The sequence below is a fragment of the Schistocerca serialis genome, chromosome 1 (genome assembly GCF_023864345.2).
Source record: "Schistocerca serialis cubense isolate TAMUIC-IGC-003099 chromosome 1, iqSchSeri2.2, whole genome shotgun sequence".
NCBI lineage: Eukaryota > Metazoa > Arthropoda > Insecta > Orthoptera > Acrididae > Schistocerca > Schistocerca serialis.
Window position 1 is genome coordinate 737382297 of NC_064638.1, and position 21080 is coordinate 737403376.

Below are 21080 nucleotides of genomic sequence, written 5' to 3' on the forward strand. Positions count from 1 at the left end.
TTTTGGGTCCAAATGCATCTTGTTAGTCTACATAGCCACTGTAGCCCAACTGATCCAGCTGCCTTTATCATCTCCACAGTAATTTCATCTATCCCAGGTGCCTTTCCTGTTATCATTTTTCTCAGAGCTAGTTCCACTTCTAACATCATTATATCCTCCTCCTCTTCCAGACCCCTGCCCCCCTGCTATTCCCTTTCCATTGCCAATCTTCACATTCAGTAATTTATCAAAGTACTCTTTCCATCTTTTCCTTATCTCCTTTGGTAGCATTAATAGCTCTCTGCTTTCCCCTTTCACTAGCTATGTGTATGTTTTATCCTTCCTCATATTCTTTATAATTCCATATATCCCCCTCTTACCATTAGTAACATCTTTTCCCAACTCCCGAGTGAATTTCTCCCAGCTTTTCCTCTTTTCTTTTACTACCATTTTCTTAGACTTATTTTTACTATCCTGATATTTCCTTTTACTTTCAGCTGGTCAGTCTCTGTTCCATGCATACCAGGCTTTCTTCTTTTCTTTCACTGCCTCCTTCACCCTCTCATTCCACCATGATGTCTCCTTTTCCTTTACCCTTCCAGACACTCTGCCACAGGTCTTCTCAGCAGAGCTTACAAATGCTTCTTTGAACTTACCCCATTCCTCTTCCACATTGTCATACTCAATGTTAGGAATTTTACTCTTAAGTAACTCCTTAAACTCTTCTTGTACCATGCCATCCTTTAGTTTCTACACTTTTATTTTCCTTTCCCTTTCTTCCTTTATGTCTTTCAATTCATCGGATCTCATCTTTGTCACCACTACTCGATGGTCTCCATCAAAAGCCTCTTCTGGCAGTCCAGTTACATCCATCAACTGTCTCCGATTTTTCTTTTCCACCAGAAGGTAATCGATGACAGTCTTCGTTCGCCTATCACCCCATCCATATCTCGTTATCTTGGTAAGATGTACTTTTTTTTAAATTATGTGATTTGATTAACAATAACAGTCCATATTCATGGAACTTTGACACAATATTTATAATAACCATGGGAGTGACATCTTTCTGGTGGAAAGCACCCCTCCTAAGTGGCCTTAGTGCCAAGCATGTGTAATGCACATGTGTCATTTTGCTTGGTTCTGTTTTTCTTGTTTTATAATAGCCCATACTGCCTTGAATTTGTGGGAGCAACTTTTATCTAGTATTCAAAAGCATGTTTTTTGGCCAAGACCAGTTTTCTTATGTAATGTCTGTAAGTAGTGTCATTCAGTTGGACAAAAATTTTCCTACCTTCTGTACAGTCTTAGTATCTCCTTCCTAATGTGGCCCAGCTCATGTACATACAGTTTTTACCTTTGATTTTTTATTTATCTTTAGGGTTACTTTTTGCTGATTTTGAACAGGAAGTCCCTAAATAAGTGAGCTTTTTAAAGAAAATTTTTGAAAACTGTTCAAACAGTCTCTTTCCCACTCAGTGTTTTGTACACAGAGTCTCATCTGATGTCACATGACCTATCAGTAAGTAAATTAATACATTCATCTTTCTGGCTTCTTATCTAAGTAACATTTGGCTTGCTGGTGATTCATTGATTGATGTGTCTAAATTTGACCAGTGTTAAAAGCAGTGGTTCACAATGTGCAAGAAGTCCAGCAGCAGCTGACATACATACCGTTTGAAAAATCAGCTGTAATATTAACCAAGCAAGTGTCATTCAATGTGATCTGCAGTTCACATAATGTAAGTTCAATTATCTTAACATGTTAAAAATGTTCTTTTAAGTGGCTTATCAATGTTGCCATCTATATGTTAAAATTGCCACAGGTAATGACTTTTGTTTTAGATTTCAGTATTTTTCTCATAAGTAACCCTTTTTGACAAATGCATTTACATCAATCCCTCGAGATATGTTTAAGCTAATGCTAATAACCAACATCCCAGTCATAATTTGTATCACATGCATCCTCTATGAGAAACTTTGTGCCATGAATGAAACAAATTATTTTGTATCTAGGCTGGAGACATGGTTTGCACACTATGTAAGGAAAATATTACAAATCAATTGTATGAGCTGTTGTTAGTGACAGATATTCAAGATTCACATATTGTCTCCATATTCCTTGTTCAACAAGTTTTATTGTCAGTAACCCTCAAAAAAATAAAAATTAAAGAAATAAGTGCTCAGCGCCTGTAATAACTTATTTCTTGTGTTGAATAAGAACTAAATATAAAATTTTGGAATAAATTGATTTTTGATATTGTTCAATCTGATAGCTAAAAATGTGTAGGTATCACCATGGACCGAGGCCAACAGTTGCCTGGGAGGTAGCCGGATGTGCCTTACTTGGCATGGGATCGTGGCTTAGCATTATCTTCACTGTAAGATATTCACTGAAGATGTTGCTCATGTACAAGGGATGGATGTTTGAACAACGTGGCCGTGGTAGCAGAATTTCCTATTCAACAAAATTGTGGATGGTGGCAGTTAAGGTTTTGTCCTCTGGTGGACGACCTATGCTATACAGCTTCCAGGGCTCACTGCCTCGTCTACCCTTACCCACCGTACATGACACAATGTGCAGGGTGAGTAAACAGTTGCTCATATTTGCTTTGAATGTGTAAAGACAGAAACATGTAAAAATTCACTACCATTTTTAGAATCCGAGAATCCATCTGAAGACACGACTGGAAAGTATATACATGTTGTCAGCTTCTGATACTTATTCTCATTTCTCTAACCTGAATATGTTTCTCATTAACAGTACAACATGTTGTAGCATACATTTTGCACCATTAGACCCAATGTGATTTTCTGGTAAAACTCACTAAGCATTGTTCATAATGTATTATGGTACTCCATATTATTTTAATTTTTATAGTTCTTCTGAATGTTACATGTTTCTTTCAAAATTTCAGTACCTTCGCAGCATTCGGCCACTGTGTGATGATGAACGTTACTCTAGAATGGAAAAGCTTGTTGCTGAATTTGAGAAAGGCATTGCAAAAAAGTTACAGAGATACCTGGTGCTTAAATCATGGTAAGACATTGTTTACATTCAGTACATACTATTAAATGAATGTCATTGAAAAATGAGATGAACTATAGTCAAGTTATGAAGTTAACTGCTTCACATTAGTTCTTACCAATAACAAGCTCCCCTCTCCCTTTCAACCCACCCGATTTGTTCAAGAACCAAGCTTCCATCTATACCTCCCGAACTATGTGGCATAAAGTGATACTATTTTGAAGATACATTCAGTGTAGATACTGCCGGCAAAAAGTGTTTCAGAAAAAGTTAGTAGGAAAGAAGTAATACTTTAAAATCTCAAGCCTGCTGCTGCATTTTTAGTGGATGAACAGTGAAAATGTAGTAAGTAATGAATGTCTTTTCTTTCATCGTTTTGTGGGGGGGGGGGGGGGGAGGGGGGGTGCTGGTAATCAGCAAGAAAAAGTTTCATGAAGGTTTGAAATTAAGTGTAAATTTTGTTGGAAGTTGCTAAGTGCTCTCATTCTCATATGCTGGATGGATATAGTCTAGGTACCTTGCATGTCGTGAGTTACACTGCCTTGTTATTTAAGTTCTTGTGTTAAACCTTTAACATAAGGTTATTGCTGTTAATGAGTATATTACAACAGCATTTTAAATTTTTAAATTTGGTCATAACTGTGTGAAATACAGGGTGTACATAAAGTCCGGGAACACTTTCAATTCTTTATTGCACAAGAACTAAACATTGTACAGATGTCATACATATTGCATTTTGAAGAGAAACTCTGAAAGCTTTTTTTACAAACATTTGATGTGTGAACCATGAGTGACCCAGCAGACGTCAATACGGTAATCGAATTCTTGCCTACCCATTCCAGCATGGCATTGTCAACTGTGGCAGTCACTTCCCATATTCTGTCCCGGAGCTCTGCTACATCACATGGTAGAGGCGGTACATACACCAGATCTTTAATGTGTCCCCATGGAAAAAACACACATGGACTGAGTTCTGGTGATTGGGGGGGCCATTTCATGAAACAGCTGTCCCCTTCTGTAGCACGGCCGATCCAATGATGTGGCAGCTCCATGTTCAGATACCTATGAACTTCACGATGAAAAAGGGGTGGAGCCCCATCATGCCAAAAGATGAATGGAGAGTCCGATTGCGTTTGAGGCATCAGCCATTGCTGCAACATGTCCAAGTAGGAATATTCAGTACAGTGCTCTCGGTAAAGAAGAGTGGCCTGTACAGTTTTTGACATGACAAGGCTCAAAAAAACATTTACCTTTGGGGAATCATGCTCAAATTCAATGCATTCTTGTGGATGCTTTGTACCCCAGATTCAACAATTATGCCTGTACACTTTCCCATTATTGTGAAAAGTGGCTTTGTCACTAAAAATTAAGCAATCAACAATTCTATCCTAATCCTCATTCAATTGTTGCAACTGCCAACAAAACTCAAAATGCTTGCCTTTGTCGTCATCATTGAGCTTCTGCACTAACTCCAATTTGAATGGTTTCACAGGCACCTTCTGTTGCAGGACTTTCCACACTGTCATTGGAGCCATTTCGATTTCACGGGATGTACGACGCATCGATTTCTTTGGACTCCTTATGAATGTCTCTCGTACACATTCCACATTCACTTCACTCGCACTGGGACGTCTGCTTCTCTTTGCCAGGCACAAGCAACCCACCGTAACAAATTTGTTGTGCCAGTGGTAAATGGCCTTCCTTGTTGGTGGCTTCTTACTGTACTTGGTTCTAAACATCCGTTGAACAACTGTAGAAACCTTGTTTTTGTCGAACTATCCCATCAAAGGCAGGGCTACACATGAAACCAGTCATGTGATTTACAAGCTAAGTTGTGTTGCATTGTATGTAGGCATGACAACAAGCTGTCTGTTCACATCAATGGTCACCGACAAACTGTGGTCAAAAAACAAGTGGACCACCCTGTTGCTGAACACGCTGCCAAACATGATATCCCTCATCTCAGTGACTGATTCACAGCCTTTGCCATATGTATCCTTCCCACCAACACCAGCTTTTCTGAATTGTGCAGGTGGGAACTTTCCCTGCAATATATGCTACATTCCCGTAACCCTCCTGGCCTCAACCTTCGTTAGTCACTGTACTCACCCATCCAACCCCCTCCCTGTACCCATTCCAGCAACACACAGCAGTCATTTCACCTTCACACCCAGTCTTTTAATTTCTTTTTATTTCTCTCCTTTCCACTACTTACCCTCCTCCCCACCTCCTGCCCTCCATCTAAACTGCAGCACTTCACTATCTGCCACACCCACTGTACCATTCCTCCCCCTCCCTGCTCCAGCCTTCTCCTTACCCCCACCCAGTCGCCACTCTCATCATGCACTGGTGCTGCTGCTCGCAGTGTGGTTTCAGTTGTCTGAGACTGCAAACGTGTGTGAATGTTGCATTTGTGTGTGTGTGTGTGTGTGTGTGTGTGTGTGTGTGTGTGTGTGTATTGCTGACAAAGGTCTTAATGACTGAAAGCTATAATTGTGTGAATCTTTTTGTTGTGCCTATCGCGACTCAGCATCTCCGCTATATGCTGAGTAGCAACTTTCCTTCTCTAATATTGTTATATTCCATCCTGGGTTTTCCATTGTCTGACACATTTTTATACATTTTTCTTGCATTAGCAGTGTCAGATTTGCGCCTGATGTAGAAAACTGGAACTAAGTCTCTTTCTGGCATTTATGCCTACCTGCTGTGTATGTAGTGGCAATGCAGCTAGTCCTCCATTATACTTGTGTACTCCCTCTTCTTTCTATGCTGGTCAAGTCCATTTGTACCTGACAAGTCTCAATTCTCCAAGCTTAATGGAGATGACAGGTTCGGAGATGATGTCACAGGACCCACTGGTAAGGTTAAATTGAATATACAGGACTAATTTCTGATCTCTTTTATGCAGGTAACTAATTCACCGGTAACGTCTGAACACTAATATGAAAATAACAGATGAAAATAATTGAGACATTGATTTTTTACGTAATTCTTCTTTATAAATGAATTACAACACATTTAACCATGGATTTCATAAAAAGTTTTTTCATGACAGACAAGGAATTTAAGGCACTTGTAAGACAGTATGCCATGGTTGCAGTTGTTATTGTTATTATTATTATTATTATTATTATTATTATTTCTGTTTATATAATTACTAAAGTCACTAAATTGTCTTGTGCTATAAAAAATTTTGTGTTATTTTGTCAAGGTTGGTAACATTACCTAAATAAAAAAAGCTTCAAATGACCCAAAAATGAGGTTAGTTTTAATTGGATAGATCATATTCAGTGACCATATGTCTTTCAGCAAAAAAAAGTTTTAAAAAAGATGGACTATTCTGGGAGAACAATGTACGTAACCAGACAAAGCAAGACATTGTTTTTATAGAGCTGTAGATGAATGAGGTAACTAGCTTAATTGCTGAATGTCAGGTTACTAACTAAAAGCTTCATGATCCCTAGTTGGGTTTTGAATTTTTATGGCTTTTCACACCTCTACCAGTAACATTGCTTTATGTTCATGAGAAAATGTTAAGTTGCACCATACTTTTGATTCAACATTAAACTGTAGGCCTCTCTCATAACTGGCTGAGTGAACTGGCTTACAGATCAGAGGAAGACGAGAGCATACAAAATCCATTTTCACAGTTGGACTATTAATGTGGTGCTGTCAGCTTACTGATGTGATCAGTGAGTATTGCAGTTAATTTTTAACCAGAGTTTTTATGTATTTATATGCATAATTGACATAATGTGAAAGCCTTTGTTTTTGAACTCTGAAAGCATTGGCATGTACCACGACTTGCTACTTTCACTGTGGTCAGTGACAATTTCATTTGCCATTTTTCTTCTCAGTTTAGCATCACTGGCCAGATTATTTATTTTGTTCATCAATAACAAAATTGAATCATTGGAAGTATAATACCTCGTTGAACGTTCATCTAGAAGTGACTTTGCATTATGAAATCTCATTCTTCTTGTCCATATTTCCTTCAATAGGAAATATGTTTTAAAGATTCTGCCTTATGACTGAAGGGAAACAAAAAATTGTGTTTCACTCCAAAAAGAATGTTTTTAAAACATGTTTCCTCATGGATACTTGTTAGTAAAATGATTCAGATTTTTTCCTAAGTACGTCCCATATCAGTTGATGTTGCAAAATGAAAATGAGCAAGTTGGAGGCATTGTGTGTGGAAAATACCCTTAAATTGAAGCTGGGTGCAGCTGTTTGTGACTTAATCACATTAATTTATTATTTCTTTGATTTTTGTCATAGATTTGAACTTGCACATAAATCATTCCAATTTTGCAAACACTCAAGAAAAAATATTCATTTTACACTGATTTAAATTCATCATTTATTTAATCTACAGATTTGGAACTGTGCTACAGTTATTTGAGATCTTTTAACTGTGACTATACGGTCATTCACTGATCATCGTACTTCTTTGCATTTTTGTTATAATTGTCACAGAGCTCTCATTTATTTTATCATCTTACAGGATAATAAATTAACTTTCAAACTAAAGAAAGCATAACAGGTGACAATAACATGAATTGTAATAGATATCAGAAAATTATGATTATTTGGAAAACCAAGTCCACTTAATAGTTTATATATAAAGGTTAAATTTTCCTAAGTTTGTGAAAACAGATGTGTCAAAAATATGAATAATTTTAGTGAATGAAAATATAATTTATAACATACATTTAACTCTTTTATTCTGTTTATGTTTCAGGTGGTCTACAAATTATGTGTCTGACTGGTGGGAAGAATATGTTTACCTTAGGGGAAGATCACCGTTAATGGTGAACTCAAACTTTTATGGTATTGATGCCATTCTCATGTACCCAACGCACGTGCAGGCTGCACGAGCAGCCACATTAATTCATGGCTGCCTACAGTTCAGAAGACTTATAGAGAGACAGGAGCTGGAGCCAGTAAGTATTTTTTCCCCATTAGTGTTTTTTCATTTTTGATCCTTGCCTCATATGATTTTAGTCAAAAAATGTAATTGATACAAAGAAACATGATTTATTATGAAACAGTGAAGATAAATAGTGTATCAGGGTTTGGTTGCAAAATTTACCAAATGTTTTGATAAACGTTACACGTATTCAGTAAAAAACTGATTGTCAACACAAGTGCAGATACTTATCAAAAGTGCTGCTGTGTATATTTTCTGTCTTGATGCTTCAACAGAAGCTAGTGACAGATGTTTGCTGGTATATTCAGTATAGCTTAAATTTATGTTATGTTAGTGTCATGTTTTCTGTTGAAATGGAAGTTTGTCTTTTTGTTACTCTGTGAGTGACTGTGAAGTGTGTAGTAGAGCTGTTATTTGTTGTTGCATATATTATTTCTTTCTATTCCATTTTTGGGCAGAGTGTGGGAAGAATGACTGCCTGTATGTCTCCCCTATTTTAATGTTACTTTTATCTTCATAAGCTGTATGGGTTTAATATGTAAGGGGAAACACACCTGATTATAAATTATTCTTTCTTACAAGGGGAGTATGTCAGCTCTAGCAATTGTAAATGAATAAAAATGATTTTAAAATGTGGAGATGTGTCTATTGCACCACCTATCATGGTTATTTATCTTTCAAATTTTGCATTTATGTTTGATGTTTGAAGATTGCAGAAGCGCAAGTTGCTGAAAATAAAAATGATACCATGGAATAGACAATTATGACCTTCCGACTCAAAAGAGTCATAAATTAAGTACTACTGAGCAAAAAAACTAAACATTTACTTGAAACAGTGGGTGCCAACATGTGCGTTATTTAGAGTGGTGTTTTTCCCAAAACTGAAGTTACTATGTTGTATGTTATTCCTTAACGCACCATCGTTCTTTTGTAAGTCATAATTCAAGTGCAAATGTACAGTTTCAATGAAATGATTAAAACACAACAGAATTGAACAGTTTGTGGCAAAGATAAGGATAATATGATCACTGTAGTTTTTGATGGTAGACGAATGCAGTGTGGACACAGAAAATGATGCAGCATGTTTGCACGTTGTCCTTGTCGTGTGTGCGTACTGTTCCATTTTTTTTCCTCTCCCATTTTAAGTTGAATCCTAGGGGGAGGGCGGGGGGGACAGCCAAGGGAAAGAATTAATTTTGATATATGTCTTTTGAAATTATAGATGTTTCTATTATGAAAATTGAAGCGACAGAATACAGAAAATATACTACTATAAGAATATTAGATGACCACTCATCTTAAATATATAATCATAACCAGTGGCAATACTTGTGCATGCAGGCATCCATGCTCTGAACTTTTGACAAACAATGTAAGCCTGAGAGCTGAAGGTTTTTCAGCTCTCCTCTGTATGCCTCATAATTTCTCACATCTTGATTTTAAAATAGAGTGGTCATTTGACACTAAACGTACTGTATGTCTCTTAAAACTGAAATACTGCTTTTCTTCATTTGTTTACAGTTGCTAAGCTGTTAATTTCAAGATTCATTGAGACCTGTTGTCTTGGTTGCTGTCTCCTTTTTTACAATATGTCTTGAGTAATTGTTATATTCTTTCTTCCTATACAGATTCTTATACAGGGCTTAGTCCCACTTTGTTCATGGCAATATGAAAGAATGTTTAACACAACCAGAGTTCCTGGAGATGAAACAGATCGCATTGTGCATTATAATGATTCAAACCACATTGTTGTGTATCATCGTGGTCGCTACTTCAAGGTGCCGATTTACTATCAACGCCGTATTTTGAGACCATGTGAAATAGAAATGTAAGCATATCTGTACATATTTTAAATAGTGTATTAAGCTCTCTCTCTCTCTCTCTCTCTCTCTCTCTCTCTCTCTCTCTCTATCTATCTATCTCTCTGACTTGTGTATAACTAACAGGCACCTTTCCCAAGTTATGCTGCCTGCCCCATCATTAGTTTTCTCTCATGTCTCCAACTAAATAGAGATGAAAGTCAGACAGTCTGTCATGGAATATTTAACATTGGCAAAGCAAGTAAAAGGAAATATTTCAAATAATAATAATGTAAGAAATCAAAAAGTATTCATTTGGTAGTTGTAATGGCATATTATGCAGTGAGATTTATAATATTTTAGAAAATTTTATTACACAGAAATATAGATGTAAAAGGAAGAGAGAGAAGTGCACCAGAATGAAAATGTTGTCTTTTTGGAGAAAAGGAGAGTATTTGTCACACTTGTGTACTATTATTTTATGGTAACTGTAGATTGTGGAATATAAGATGAAATGATTACTGTATTTTTCGGACTGCAAGACATACATTTTTCTTTGAAAAATTTCCTCCAAAATTAAGGTGTGTCTTCTACTAGAAATTAATATAAAAAGTCCAGTGTTTGATTTAAAATTCCCACCAGTCTTAAAAATAGCCATATACTTGATGCTGCAGGAAACATTCCTCTATCTGGCAATATTGGATTCAACTGGCAACACCAGGGCACTGATGCGACGAACATGAATTGTTGTAGGGATTGAAAAGTTTGCTAACACTGCCTACTTCCTGACCCGCCATCATAAACCCAGAACACTATCTAGCCTATCATGCGTCAGTGCAGTCTACAGTGCCAGGGAATTTGAACTGAAAGTGATTTGTATTATTGATAATAGTGCAATATTTTCATTAGTCACTAGTTTTGTAATGGAAAAAGTAAGAGGTCTTCATATGATGCAGGCTATAAATTAAAAGTAATAGTGTAGACATAACAACATGCAAACAGAGCAGCTGAGCTGCATTTGGCCTCCAGCAACAGAAAAAACCATTTGTGAATTGCAGGCCAGTAAAGAAAAACTGAAAAAAAAAAAAAAAAAAACAGTAAGGAAGACGAAATTTGCAAATAGAGGACTGAATGGAAAATGGCCAAAATAGAAAATTATGTACTGAAATGGATTCAAGGACACCATCAAAATGGCGTTGGAATTAATACAGCAATGATTCTAATACACACTTGTAAGGTAGTGCTAAAGTGGAACTTAGTCTGTTAAGGGTGGAGTTGGTTGGTGCTTTAGGTTTATGAAGCATCATGGACTTAACATGCGAACCAAAATCAAAATACCTCAGAAAGTGCCACAAGAGTATGAGAGAAAATATTATCTTTCCATCACTTTATTATTCAACATTGAAAGAAAACGAGTGTGGAACTAAGCCAAATAGTGAATATGAACAAAACTCCTCAGACATTTGATGTGCCGAGTGACACAACTGTTGCTATGAAAGGTGCTAAAACTGTATCTATTAAAACAGATGATCATGAAAAAATACTCTACAGTGCTGTCCTTTTATGGTGTGCTGACAGTACTAAACTTAATCCAGTGTTCATTTTCAAGAGCGAAACAATGTCAAAACCTAAAATACTGTCAGGTGGTGTTGTTCACATACACGACTAGGGTTGGATAGACAAGACAGGTATAAAATTATAGATTAACAGTGCATGGGAGTGAAAGAAAGGTGCCTTATTGAAGAGGACCTCTCTTTTGTACTAGGTTAGCTTTAGTAGTCATTTGAAAAACTCCATGAAAGAGAAATTGAGATGGGGAAATACAGTGAATGCTGTTATTCTGGGAGGATTTACTTCACAACTGCAGTCTCTTGATTTATCGATAAATAAACCACTTAAAGTGTGTATGAGAGAGGAATAGAACAAATGGATGATGAATGAAACCCAACATGAATTCATGCCAAAGGGATCTTTAAAATGACCTGCAAAGCAACAAAAATGTAAGGAAAGACAGATTGCTACTTGCCATAAAGAAGACATGTGAAGTTGCTGCCAGGCACAATTAAGACACCCACATAAAGCTTTTGATTGGTCTGTGTCAGTAAAGAGATACACGCACATCGTTCACACACACAAGCAAGCGCACTCACACAAACATGACCGCCACCTCCAGCATCTTGGGCCAGAATGCAACTATCGTGTGGGATGCATGCAGCAGCCTGAAGGGGTTTGGGAAGTGGAAGGGATAGCAGTGTACGAGTGGGATGAAAGCTGTCTGGTGGAGTGAGTAGGGACTAGACAGCCAACAGGCACAGTGGCTGGAGGTTGTGGGGTGGGGAGGTGAGGAAAAAAGGAGCAAAAAAAGGGGAGGAGCTGGGAAAAGCCAAGTGGATGCATTGGCAAAGGGCTGCAAATAAACAGGGTGGGAGATGAGAATGGGGAGGTGTTTTGGGAGGCCAGAAAGGTCTCCTCTGGACGGCCCATAAAAAAGATTGGCCTAGGAGGATGCCATGCAGGTGCCCATGGCTGTGTCACAGATTTGTTTATAAACCTTCTCTTCAAATGAGAAGTAGTTGTGGAATAGGAAAAAATTAGTTATTTGTATGAGGAATGAGGTAGTGGGTTTGGAATCTGAAGGATGTTGTGGAATGTAGTGTTCAATAGCGGCAACACTATGGGTGTGAGGTATGTTGGTGTATAGGAAGGTAGCATCAACAGTGACAAGTAGAATCCAGGAGGTAAAGGCGTGGGGATGGTGGAGAGTTGGTGAAGGAAGTGGTTGGTGCCTTCGATGTGGGACACTGGATTACATGCAATTAGTTGGAAGTGTTGATAGTGTTGATGAGTGAGGACCGAAACTCTTTCAGTGGGTGCACAATAGCCAGCTGCAATGGGGTGTCCAGGAATGTTGTTTTTGTTGATTTTGGGGAGCATATAGAAGGTCAGTATTTGGGGTGTCATAGGGATGAGGAGGGAAATGGGTTCAGGGGAGATGTTCTGGGAAGGGTCTAAAGCTTTAAGCAGGGATTGCAGTTTGTGTTGGATTTCTGGGGTGGGAGTTTATAGGTGTGCTGAGCTTGTGAGTTATTGATTGCATTTGATATTTAGAAAATTAAGGTTGCCAAATGATCTAGCAGGCAAAGAGAGAAGTGTTTTATCACCTTTTTAAGATTTTGTATGATCTATCACTTACTTCTTAAATTGTTGGATTGTGGATTTTAATGTACTGACAGGGCAACTGGATATACCAGGGCTTTTGTAAGTGATCAGTCGGACACACTATCGTAATTTGTTACTTTGGCCTTCTGTTAATCTATACAGCTTTGGTCTCCTCTCTCAAATCCCTAGGTAGCCAGAGGATTCGGTGATCTCCTGTCACTCATTGTTAAGTGAACATTGGGCAGTGGTGTTTTATCTGCTTTGTTACCTTTTTTAATTTTCATATATAGGAAGAGCTGAGGGTGGTTTCCATCTGGACCAGCATTGCTTCTAATTGTTCTGCATCTTCACTTAACACTGCAATATCAACAGCAAATCTCAGCATGTCTTATTTTCATACCATGAATTTGAATGCCTCCTATGTCTCATCTCTCCCTAGCTTCATCTGTTGCCCCCTGAATGTAACTATTGAACAGGACAGGAGAGATTGAGCAGCCCTGTTGTACACCCTGGTTAATAGTAGCTTCTTCTTGATGTTCGCCACACCTTATTAAAATGTCCTCTTCTCTGTATGGTCTCTACAGGACTTTTCTGTCCTTATACTTGATGCCAATCTCTCTCAGCATCTTAAAAAGTTGTTGCCAGTCTACCATGTTGAATGTCTTTTCTAAGACAAAGAAGGCAATATATGTGTCTTGACCCTTCTTTAATCTTTTCTCAAGAATTGATCATAAACTGAGTATTGATTCTTGTGTGCGTACACCTTTTCTCAAGCCAAATTGTTCGACTGTAATCATTGCATCTATGTTGCCTTCTATCCAGTGTATAATGCTAGAGGTCAAGATCTTTGAGGTGTTTGTTACCATCCTATCTTGTTCACATCTGTTTACAGATGCTTTCTTTCGCATTGGCACTGTCTCACAGTTTTTAATGTCTGTTGGGAGCTCCATGGTTTCGTATATAAATTGTATGAGATGAAACAGTTCTTCATATAGCTGTTCTTGAGTAGCGTTGATGAGTTCTGGTGGTACAACATCAACTGCAGTAGCTTTCCCAGGTTTTAGGTGCCTGACTGAAAGGTTGAGCTCATCACACAAGATATAGTCTTCCTCTTCTTCTGGGTCAATTTCCTCAATGTTCTCTAGTTCCAGGACATGATTATTTCCTGCATACAATTTTTCAAGGTATTATTTCCACCTTTCTACTATGTCTTTCTGCTCATATAATAATAATCTATCTTCATTTTGGATTTTACTGTATTTTATTTGTCTGCTTCCAAAGAACTGTGTAATTGATTTATAGGCAGATTGTGGCTTTCCTACCTTGATCATTTCATTCGTTTCTTTGCATTGGTCCTCCAAGAATTGTTGTATAGCCTTTTTCAACTCAAGATTGATTTCATTCCTCAATGCCCTTATGTTGCATTTGTCCTTCCTCAGTGTTGTCTTTTTTCAGGTTACATCTTAAATTTATTTTTGCTATTATGTTTTATCATCTGTCTCCCTACTACTTCGTTTGCTACTCATAGCATATTGCTTTTGAAGGACTCCCATCTTTCTTCAACATTTCTGGTGTTGTTAATAACTGTAACCATGTTTGTTTGTTATTAGTATGTCAACATAAACATATTATCCTTTATTTTGTTCTGATTGCATTTCTTACAGTTCATTTCAACAGGTTTCTGAATTTCAGATCACATTCTCCTGTCACTGCATTATGGACACTGTCAATGTCTGAGCCTGGGTAGCTTCTACAGTCTCTTACTTGGTTGTGGAACCTTTGTCTAACTAGAATGAAGTCAATCTGATGTCTCTCCTATCTCTAGGGGCTTTCCATTTATGCCTTCTCCTTGGACCATGTTTACAGCACCTTTTATCTCATTGTACATTCTTTCCATTTCATCATCATAGGTTGATGTCAGCATGGACACTTAGATTATCACTGTCTTGTGCAGTTTTGTGTCCAGTCGTACAAGTGGTACTCTTCCGCCTATTTGTAGGTTATCAACCACTCGACATCTGAGATCCTTGGAAAGGACCAGTGCTACCCCTCCTCCTCTCAGTCGTTCCTTTGCACAGCCCTTGTGTATAACCTGTAGTCACTACTCGAGAAGTCTCCAATGTCTGGCCATCTCAACTCTTGCATTCCTAGTATTTCAGTTCTCATTCTTATCATTTCCAGCTTGAGGTTATGTAGCTTGCTGCGCCTCAGGAGTGTCCGGACATTACATGTTGCAATTCATTTTCTTGTATTCTTCATAACATTTATTTTATTGGAAGCACAGACTTCTGCAGTCCTCTCCCGGAGATCCGAATGGGGTACTATTTCAGAATCTTTTAAAAAAGCATGTGTCACATTCATTTCTTAAATGAAACAAAACTGCTGTTTCTTGGGATATCCTGCAGGTGTTTAATGTGATGGTTTCCCCTAGCCTTCCACATCCTATAGCATTGGCTTGTGAAAAGTTATTCCGTATTTAGGAGAATGCCCTTCCTAAGGCTAGAGAGTGCCCTACATCTCTACTGGCTCATCCACCCACCAAAGTGACCATTGGCACTTGGGAGAGTGAGTTCCTTATCCCAGAAGTCATTTGGTCCTTGTGCTCATTAGCTGTTTGTATCAGATGTTTCCCTCTCCACTACGGGGAGGTGAGCATCAGGATTTTTCCTTCATTTAGACTAGGACCAAGATGGTACTTCCTAGTCTCTCCAGTAGTTTAGGGGAGGATTAATGTAGTTATTAACCTGTGAAGGTACTCCAGAATTAATTTGCAAGTCACATTGTGTCATTCTGTTACATAACATGTGTCTTCTGTTTGATATTTTGTAGCTGTCTGAATTATGTGTTACTAAACAAATATTGCTGTCAGCTCAGTATCATATGCTAAGTGAGCCAATTCAGGCTGTATTAGATGTTCCCATCTCTTGCCTAACATAATCTCTACTACTTCTGCAATAAAACAAATTGGCAGAATCACAAAAGTGCATGTTGGGAAGTATGGGCTGTTTGATAATAAATGATATCCTGTATTTAGTAATAAATCCATTGTTACCTTAAATGTGTTGCAAATTTGATGAGTCATTGTTTTTATCTCCAAGAGTTATGTTTACATAGTTAATGAATCGTAATAATATTTGATATGTTGTAGTCAATGTTACGGTTTCATTTGTTATCTGGCTGTTAATTTGCCAGTCTTCTAATCATTTTTTGTTGCTCATTTTGTGCATTAATAGGCTCTTATTAATAAATAAGATTTTATGTCCAATACTGAATATTTTTACGCAAATATGACTTAAAAATGGAAAATGTTACTATTGTTTGCAGCCAAATAAAAAAAATTTTAGAAGACACTTCACCGCCAGCACCTGGGGAAGAAAAGTTAGCAGCACTGACAGCAGGAGAACGTACGCATTGGTCAAAAACACGAAAAGAATTCTTTTTCAAGGGAACTAACAGACAATCTTTAGATGCCATTGAAAGGGCTGCCTTTGTTGTTGCTCTTGATGATATTCCATATGAATATGATGAGGTAAGCTGATTAATTGTGAAATATAGTTATACACAGTAGATTGTATATACTAGAATACAGTAACAAAGATGCGGGAATCATCGTGGCTCAGTTTCTGATTGGGTTGACAGAGAAAGGATGTTAGTTAGAGTGAATGACACTCATTTGAGACAAACTGACTGTACATACAAAAAGTCACACTACCTGTAGGTGCTCCAGAATATTCAGATCTACATTCCGCAAGCCACCTTACAATGTGTGGTGAAGGGTACATTGTGTACTACTGTCACTTCCCCCATTTCCTGTTCCAATTGCAAATGATTTGTGGGACCAATGATTGTTGGTAAGCTTCCTTATGAGTTCATATCTCTCTAATTTTTTATTCGTGGAATTTTCTTGAGCTATACATAGGAGGAAGCAATACATTGATTGACTCTCGTAGGATCAAGTGCTCTTGGAATTTTAACAGTAAACCACATTATGATGCAGAATGCCTTCTCCAGGAACCAGTTATACAACAGTCTTTCATACACTAGCACCATGTGAGAGGTAAAGTTTTTTATATCAAGAAGTCCTGTGATATTACTTGCAGGCACAGTATGCTCAGACAACTCACAAATAGAGCTCTCAAGGATGTTTTCCCCCAATTGTATGCTCCTTCCCCAAATCATGCTACTTTAAATATGGAAACGGTGATGACCTCTTAGATCACTTTGAACAAGAGAATGGTGTTATCCAAGACAGTGTTTTAAGTGTGACTGTATTCTTTGTTTCTGGACAACTTCTCTATATTTTTTTCCTCGTAAAGCCTAGCAATGGCAACTCATCAGCTGCAGGTCACGATCAAAAGTTTGGAGGAACAGACAGAGAAGAGAGATTTTAATTTATCAACCATGTAGACTGTGTCTGAGTCTTTCTTAACTGTTTACGTTTCTTTTGTAACTCACTTGAGTTGAGGATGTAGGGCTTAATTCTCAATTTTAAAGAAACAGCGAGGTTTTTGTGGGCCTCACATTTAGTTATAAGCTTACCTGGTTACCGTACAATAGGGACTTGAAAGCTTGCTACCTAAAATCCCTTAATAGTTTAAAACACACCGCTGAAAAAAAAAATACTGCACCTGGAAAGACTATGTTGATTTTGATGTGATGGCAGCATATGCCACCTGGAGGATAGTAGATGCACTGAGAATGGTTTTAACATCATCTACCAACAGATAGCATAGTGGCCTGGTTGCCAGAACGCTATCTATGTCTACCTTATAATAGGGCATGCTTTCAGCCAGAAGGCTCAGTGTGGTGCAAACATGTGAAGCAAGCAGTAAACCATACAACAGAGGCACTCTCATGCTTCCTGAATGTCCATGCAGTACAGACACACGCCACGTACATCAAATTGTAAGCGCAGCAGTGGCAGCATTAACAGCTGCCACAGCACAGATAAGAGGGCTTGTGAGCCCAGACATGTCATACAAACTGTTGTGAACCAGTTATTAGAGTGGGACTAAGAGCGCACACATCTCTAGCCCATCTTCCACTCATGTCAAAGCATCAACCTCTGTGGCTTAACTGGTGCAGTCAGAGGATCACTTGCAAGATGGAATGGCACACGGTGGTCTTCAGTGATGAAAGCAGGTTCTGCCAACACTCAAGTGACCATTGTTTGCATGTACAAGGACTACCCAAAAAAAAAGGAAAAAGAAAACACAATAACATTGCAATGGGTGGAGCTTGTGTAGAATGCATTTCTGCCACTAGGAGTGTATACCGCAACTCATTGCCAGTTCAGTGGCACCTGTGTTGTCGACCTCACTTGTTCTGTTCATCTGCAGTGATTATTTTTGCTAGTGGTGTTTTGTTCTTGTTTTTTTTTTTTTTTTGATGGTAAGTTCAAGTGAACAGTACGCAGCTGTGAAATTTTGTTTTCTACTCTCTAAAAATGCTGCTGAAAGTGTTTTAATGTTAGAAACAGCTTACCAAGATGATGCTATGGGGAAAATTCAAATGTACGAGTGGTTGCTGTATTTAGAAATAGCGACTTGTCGATTGATGACAAACTTCATTCTGGACGCCCATCAACTGCCCGAATGGACAAAAATATTGAAAAAATTTGAGAGCTTGTGCTCACAGACCATCTGATCAACTGTTAGAGATTAGTGGCTATCTTGGAGCTCAGTTCAGCAAATTTTAACAGAAGATTTGGGAATGAAGTGGCTAGTTGCCAAGTTTGTTCCTCGGGTTCTGACTGACAATCAAAAGGAAAGCTGAGTTGAAACATTATGTTTTGAAACAACACCTTGAAACTGATCCAGATTTTCTATCAAAGGTCATTCATTACTGGTGATGGGTCATGGTGCTGTGGTTATGAGCCAGAAACAAAGCAACAGTGAAGCCAGTGCAACATGTCCTCTCCACTGTACTGTGTCCAAAAAATGTCTTGAAGTCAAATCAAACATCAAAACAATGCTGATTTTCTTTTTTGATGCCAAGGACTTAGTTCATTCAGAGTTTGTTCCCCTAGGTCAGACCAGCAATCAAACCTTTCATTTGGCAGTTTTAAAAAGATTGTGCAACAGTGTTAATTAAAAACGGCCTGGTGCCAGACAGGAGACTTGTTCTTCCATCATGACAATACATCTGCACACAGCCATCTCTGTTAGTTTTCGGCTAAAAATGACATAGTTCCCCTGTTCCACGCACCTTACTCATCTGACCTTGTTCCGTGTGACTTTTTCTTATTTCCACACATGAAAAGGGGTATTAAAGGACACTGATTTGATAACACTGAAGAAGTCAAGTAAAGAATGAGGGAGAAGCTTTCAGCCATTTCTAAACATGACTGCAAAAAAATGTCAAACAGTGGAAGTGCAGGCTGGACAAATGTATTAGCTGTAATGCAGAGTATTTTGAAGGGGATAAGGTTGTTTTGTAAACAATTTGAAAATATATAGTTTTTTTTCGGTAAGCCCTCATAGACCTGGTGAGTGCTGCTTGTAGAGTGCATTCATCCAAGACAACATTGACCCCATCTGCAGTCCTTATAGTCTGGGGTGTGGTAAGTTACAACTCTTCATGTTTGGTGTTTCTGGAGGGTACACTGATCAGTGCTCAGTATGTGCAGAATGTTGTTAGACCCATTCTTTTGCTGATCATTTGTTGTTCCAAAAGGATAATGGTTGCCCACACACTGTCCGTGAAACCCAATGTGCTCTGCAAGATGTGCAGCAACTTCCCTGGTGAGCACAATCTCTGGACTTGTCTCCAGTTGAGTGGGTGTGAGATATGATGGGATGAGGAGTGACTTGTGTGACTCATGAATGAACAGCTCTTACAGAACTATGTGAACATGTCGAGCAGGTGTGGCATAACTACCCCAGGATTATATTCACTATCAGTATGATTGACTGGATGCCAGTGTCAGTTCCTGCATTGCGTGTGTAGATGCTACAGCACACACTGATATGGGTGTTTCAGCATGGGTTAATACCTGGTACCTCAGAGCCCCTTGTGCTATTGACCTGTGAATGTAATAATTTCATGTACTCCATCTGCACTGTTGCAACAAAACTGAGTGAATTGGAAAGCTCTACAATGGTGTACTAATTTTTTTTTCAGCAATGTAGATTAGCCATAGTTCATGGGGAGCTACTACCCTATTTCATAGGGAGCAGACCGCACTTTATTGCTCCAGTTTTACAGAGCCTTTGTGCAAATTCAGCTTGATTATGCATGCACTTTGTATGGTTCTGTAAGACCTTCTTGTATAAAAATGGTGGATATGGTGCACCATGAAAAAATGAAGTTGGACATTGGTGCCTTTAGAAACAGCCCCATACAAAGTCTCTGTGATGAGGCTAGTGAGCTGCTGCTTCATATCAGATGGCAACTCCTCATGGAATGATAAGCAAAAGCAATCATTGATTGGCGGCTCCACGGAGTGCTGTGTCACAACGACCCTATATGTTAAATTAAAAGGAAGGTCAGCGTTGGCCGTAATATTGATGTTTTATTGATATCAGAATCGATTTTCGATAGCATAGTGATCATCTTCAGTGCTGTGGTGTACAAATTAAACTCAGACACTGGTATCAAGTTATCAATAACCAAAACTGAGAAGCGATCACAATGAGTTATTGATAACTTGATACCAGTGTCTGAGTTTAATTTGTACACCACAGCACTGAAGATGATCACTACGTGATCGAAAATCGATTCTGATATCAATAAAACATCAATATTACGGCCATGTAATCTTCAAACTTTGCTGCACCTACTGTGTCGCATTCAACGTGGGCGTGACTAACAAGCTGTCTGCCTACATCAGTGGCCATCATCAAACTGGCCAAGAGACAGCTGGACAACCCAGTTGCTGAACATGCCACCCAACACAATGTGCTTCACTTTAATGACTGCTTCACAGCATGTGCCATTTGGATTCTTCCTACCAGCACCAGCTCTTCTGAATTGTGCAACATATTCTTTGTTATTGTAACCCCTCTGGCCTCAGCCTCCATCAGATCCTGTTCTCCACCAGCCTATATGCTTCTTTGTCTCCCCCCTCTTTCCCTATGCTGCCACCAGCAGCCCTATTTGACCCCCAACATCCTTGCACACTTCCACTGGAAACATTAGCATCTTCCCCCCATTCCTCTCCCCCTTCCTGCCCCATGCCACTTGCACA

The 21080-nt window shown here is 38.5% G+C and overlaps 1 protein-coding gene across 6 annotated transcripts in view; it reads left to right on the top strand.

The window, feature by feature from the left end:
* The window catches only part of LOC126481700 (carnitine O-palmitoyltransferase 1, liver isoform), a 259041-nt gene that overhangs the window by 186203 nt on the left and 51758 nt on the right, over window positions 1-21080 (top strand). For all 6 annotated transcript variants that reach the window (XM_050105668.1, XM_050105691.1, XM_050105652.1 and 3 more), the window contains 5 exons: window positions 2267-2561; window positions 2895-3016; window positions 7746-7947; window positions 9563-9762; window positions 16217-16421. In XM_050105668.1, the coding sequence (XP_049961625.1) occupies window positions 2267-2561; window positions 2895-3016; window positions 7746-7947; window positions 9563-9762; window positions 16217-16421 (1024 nt within the window). The remainder of the gene's footprint in view (window positions 1-2266; window positions 2562-2894; window positions 3017-7745; window positions 7948-9562; window positions 9763-16216; window positions 16422-21080) is intronic.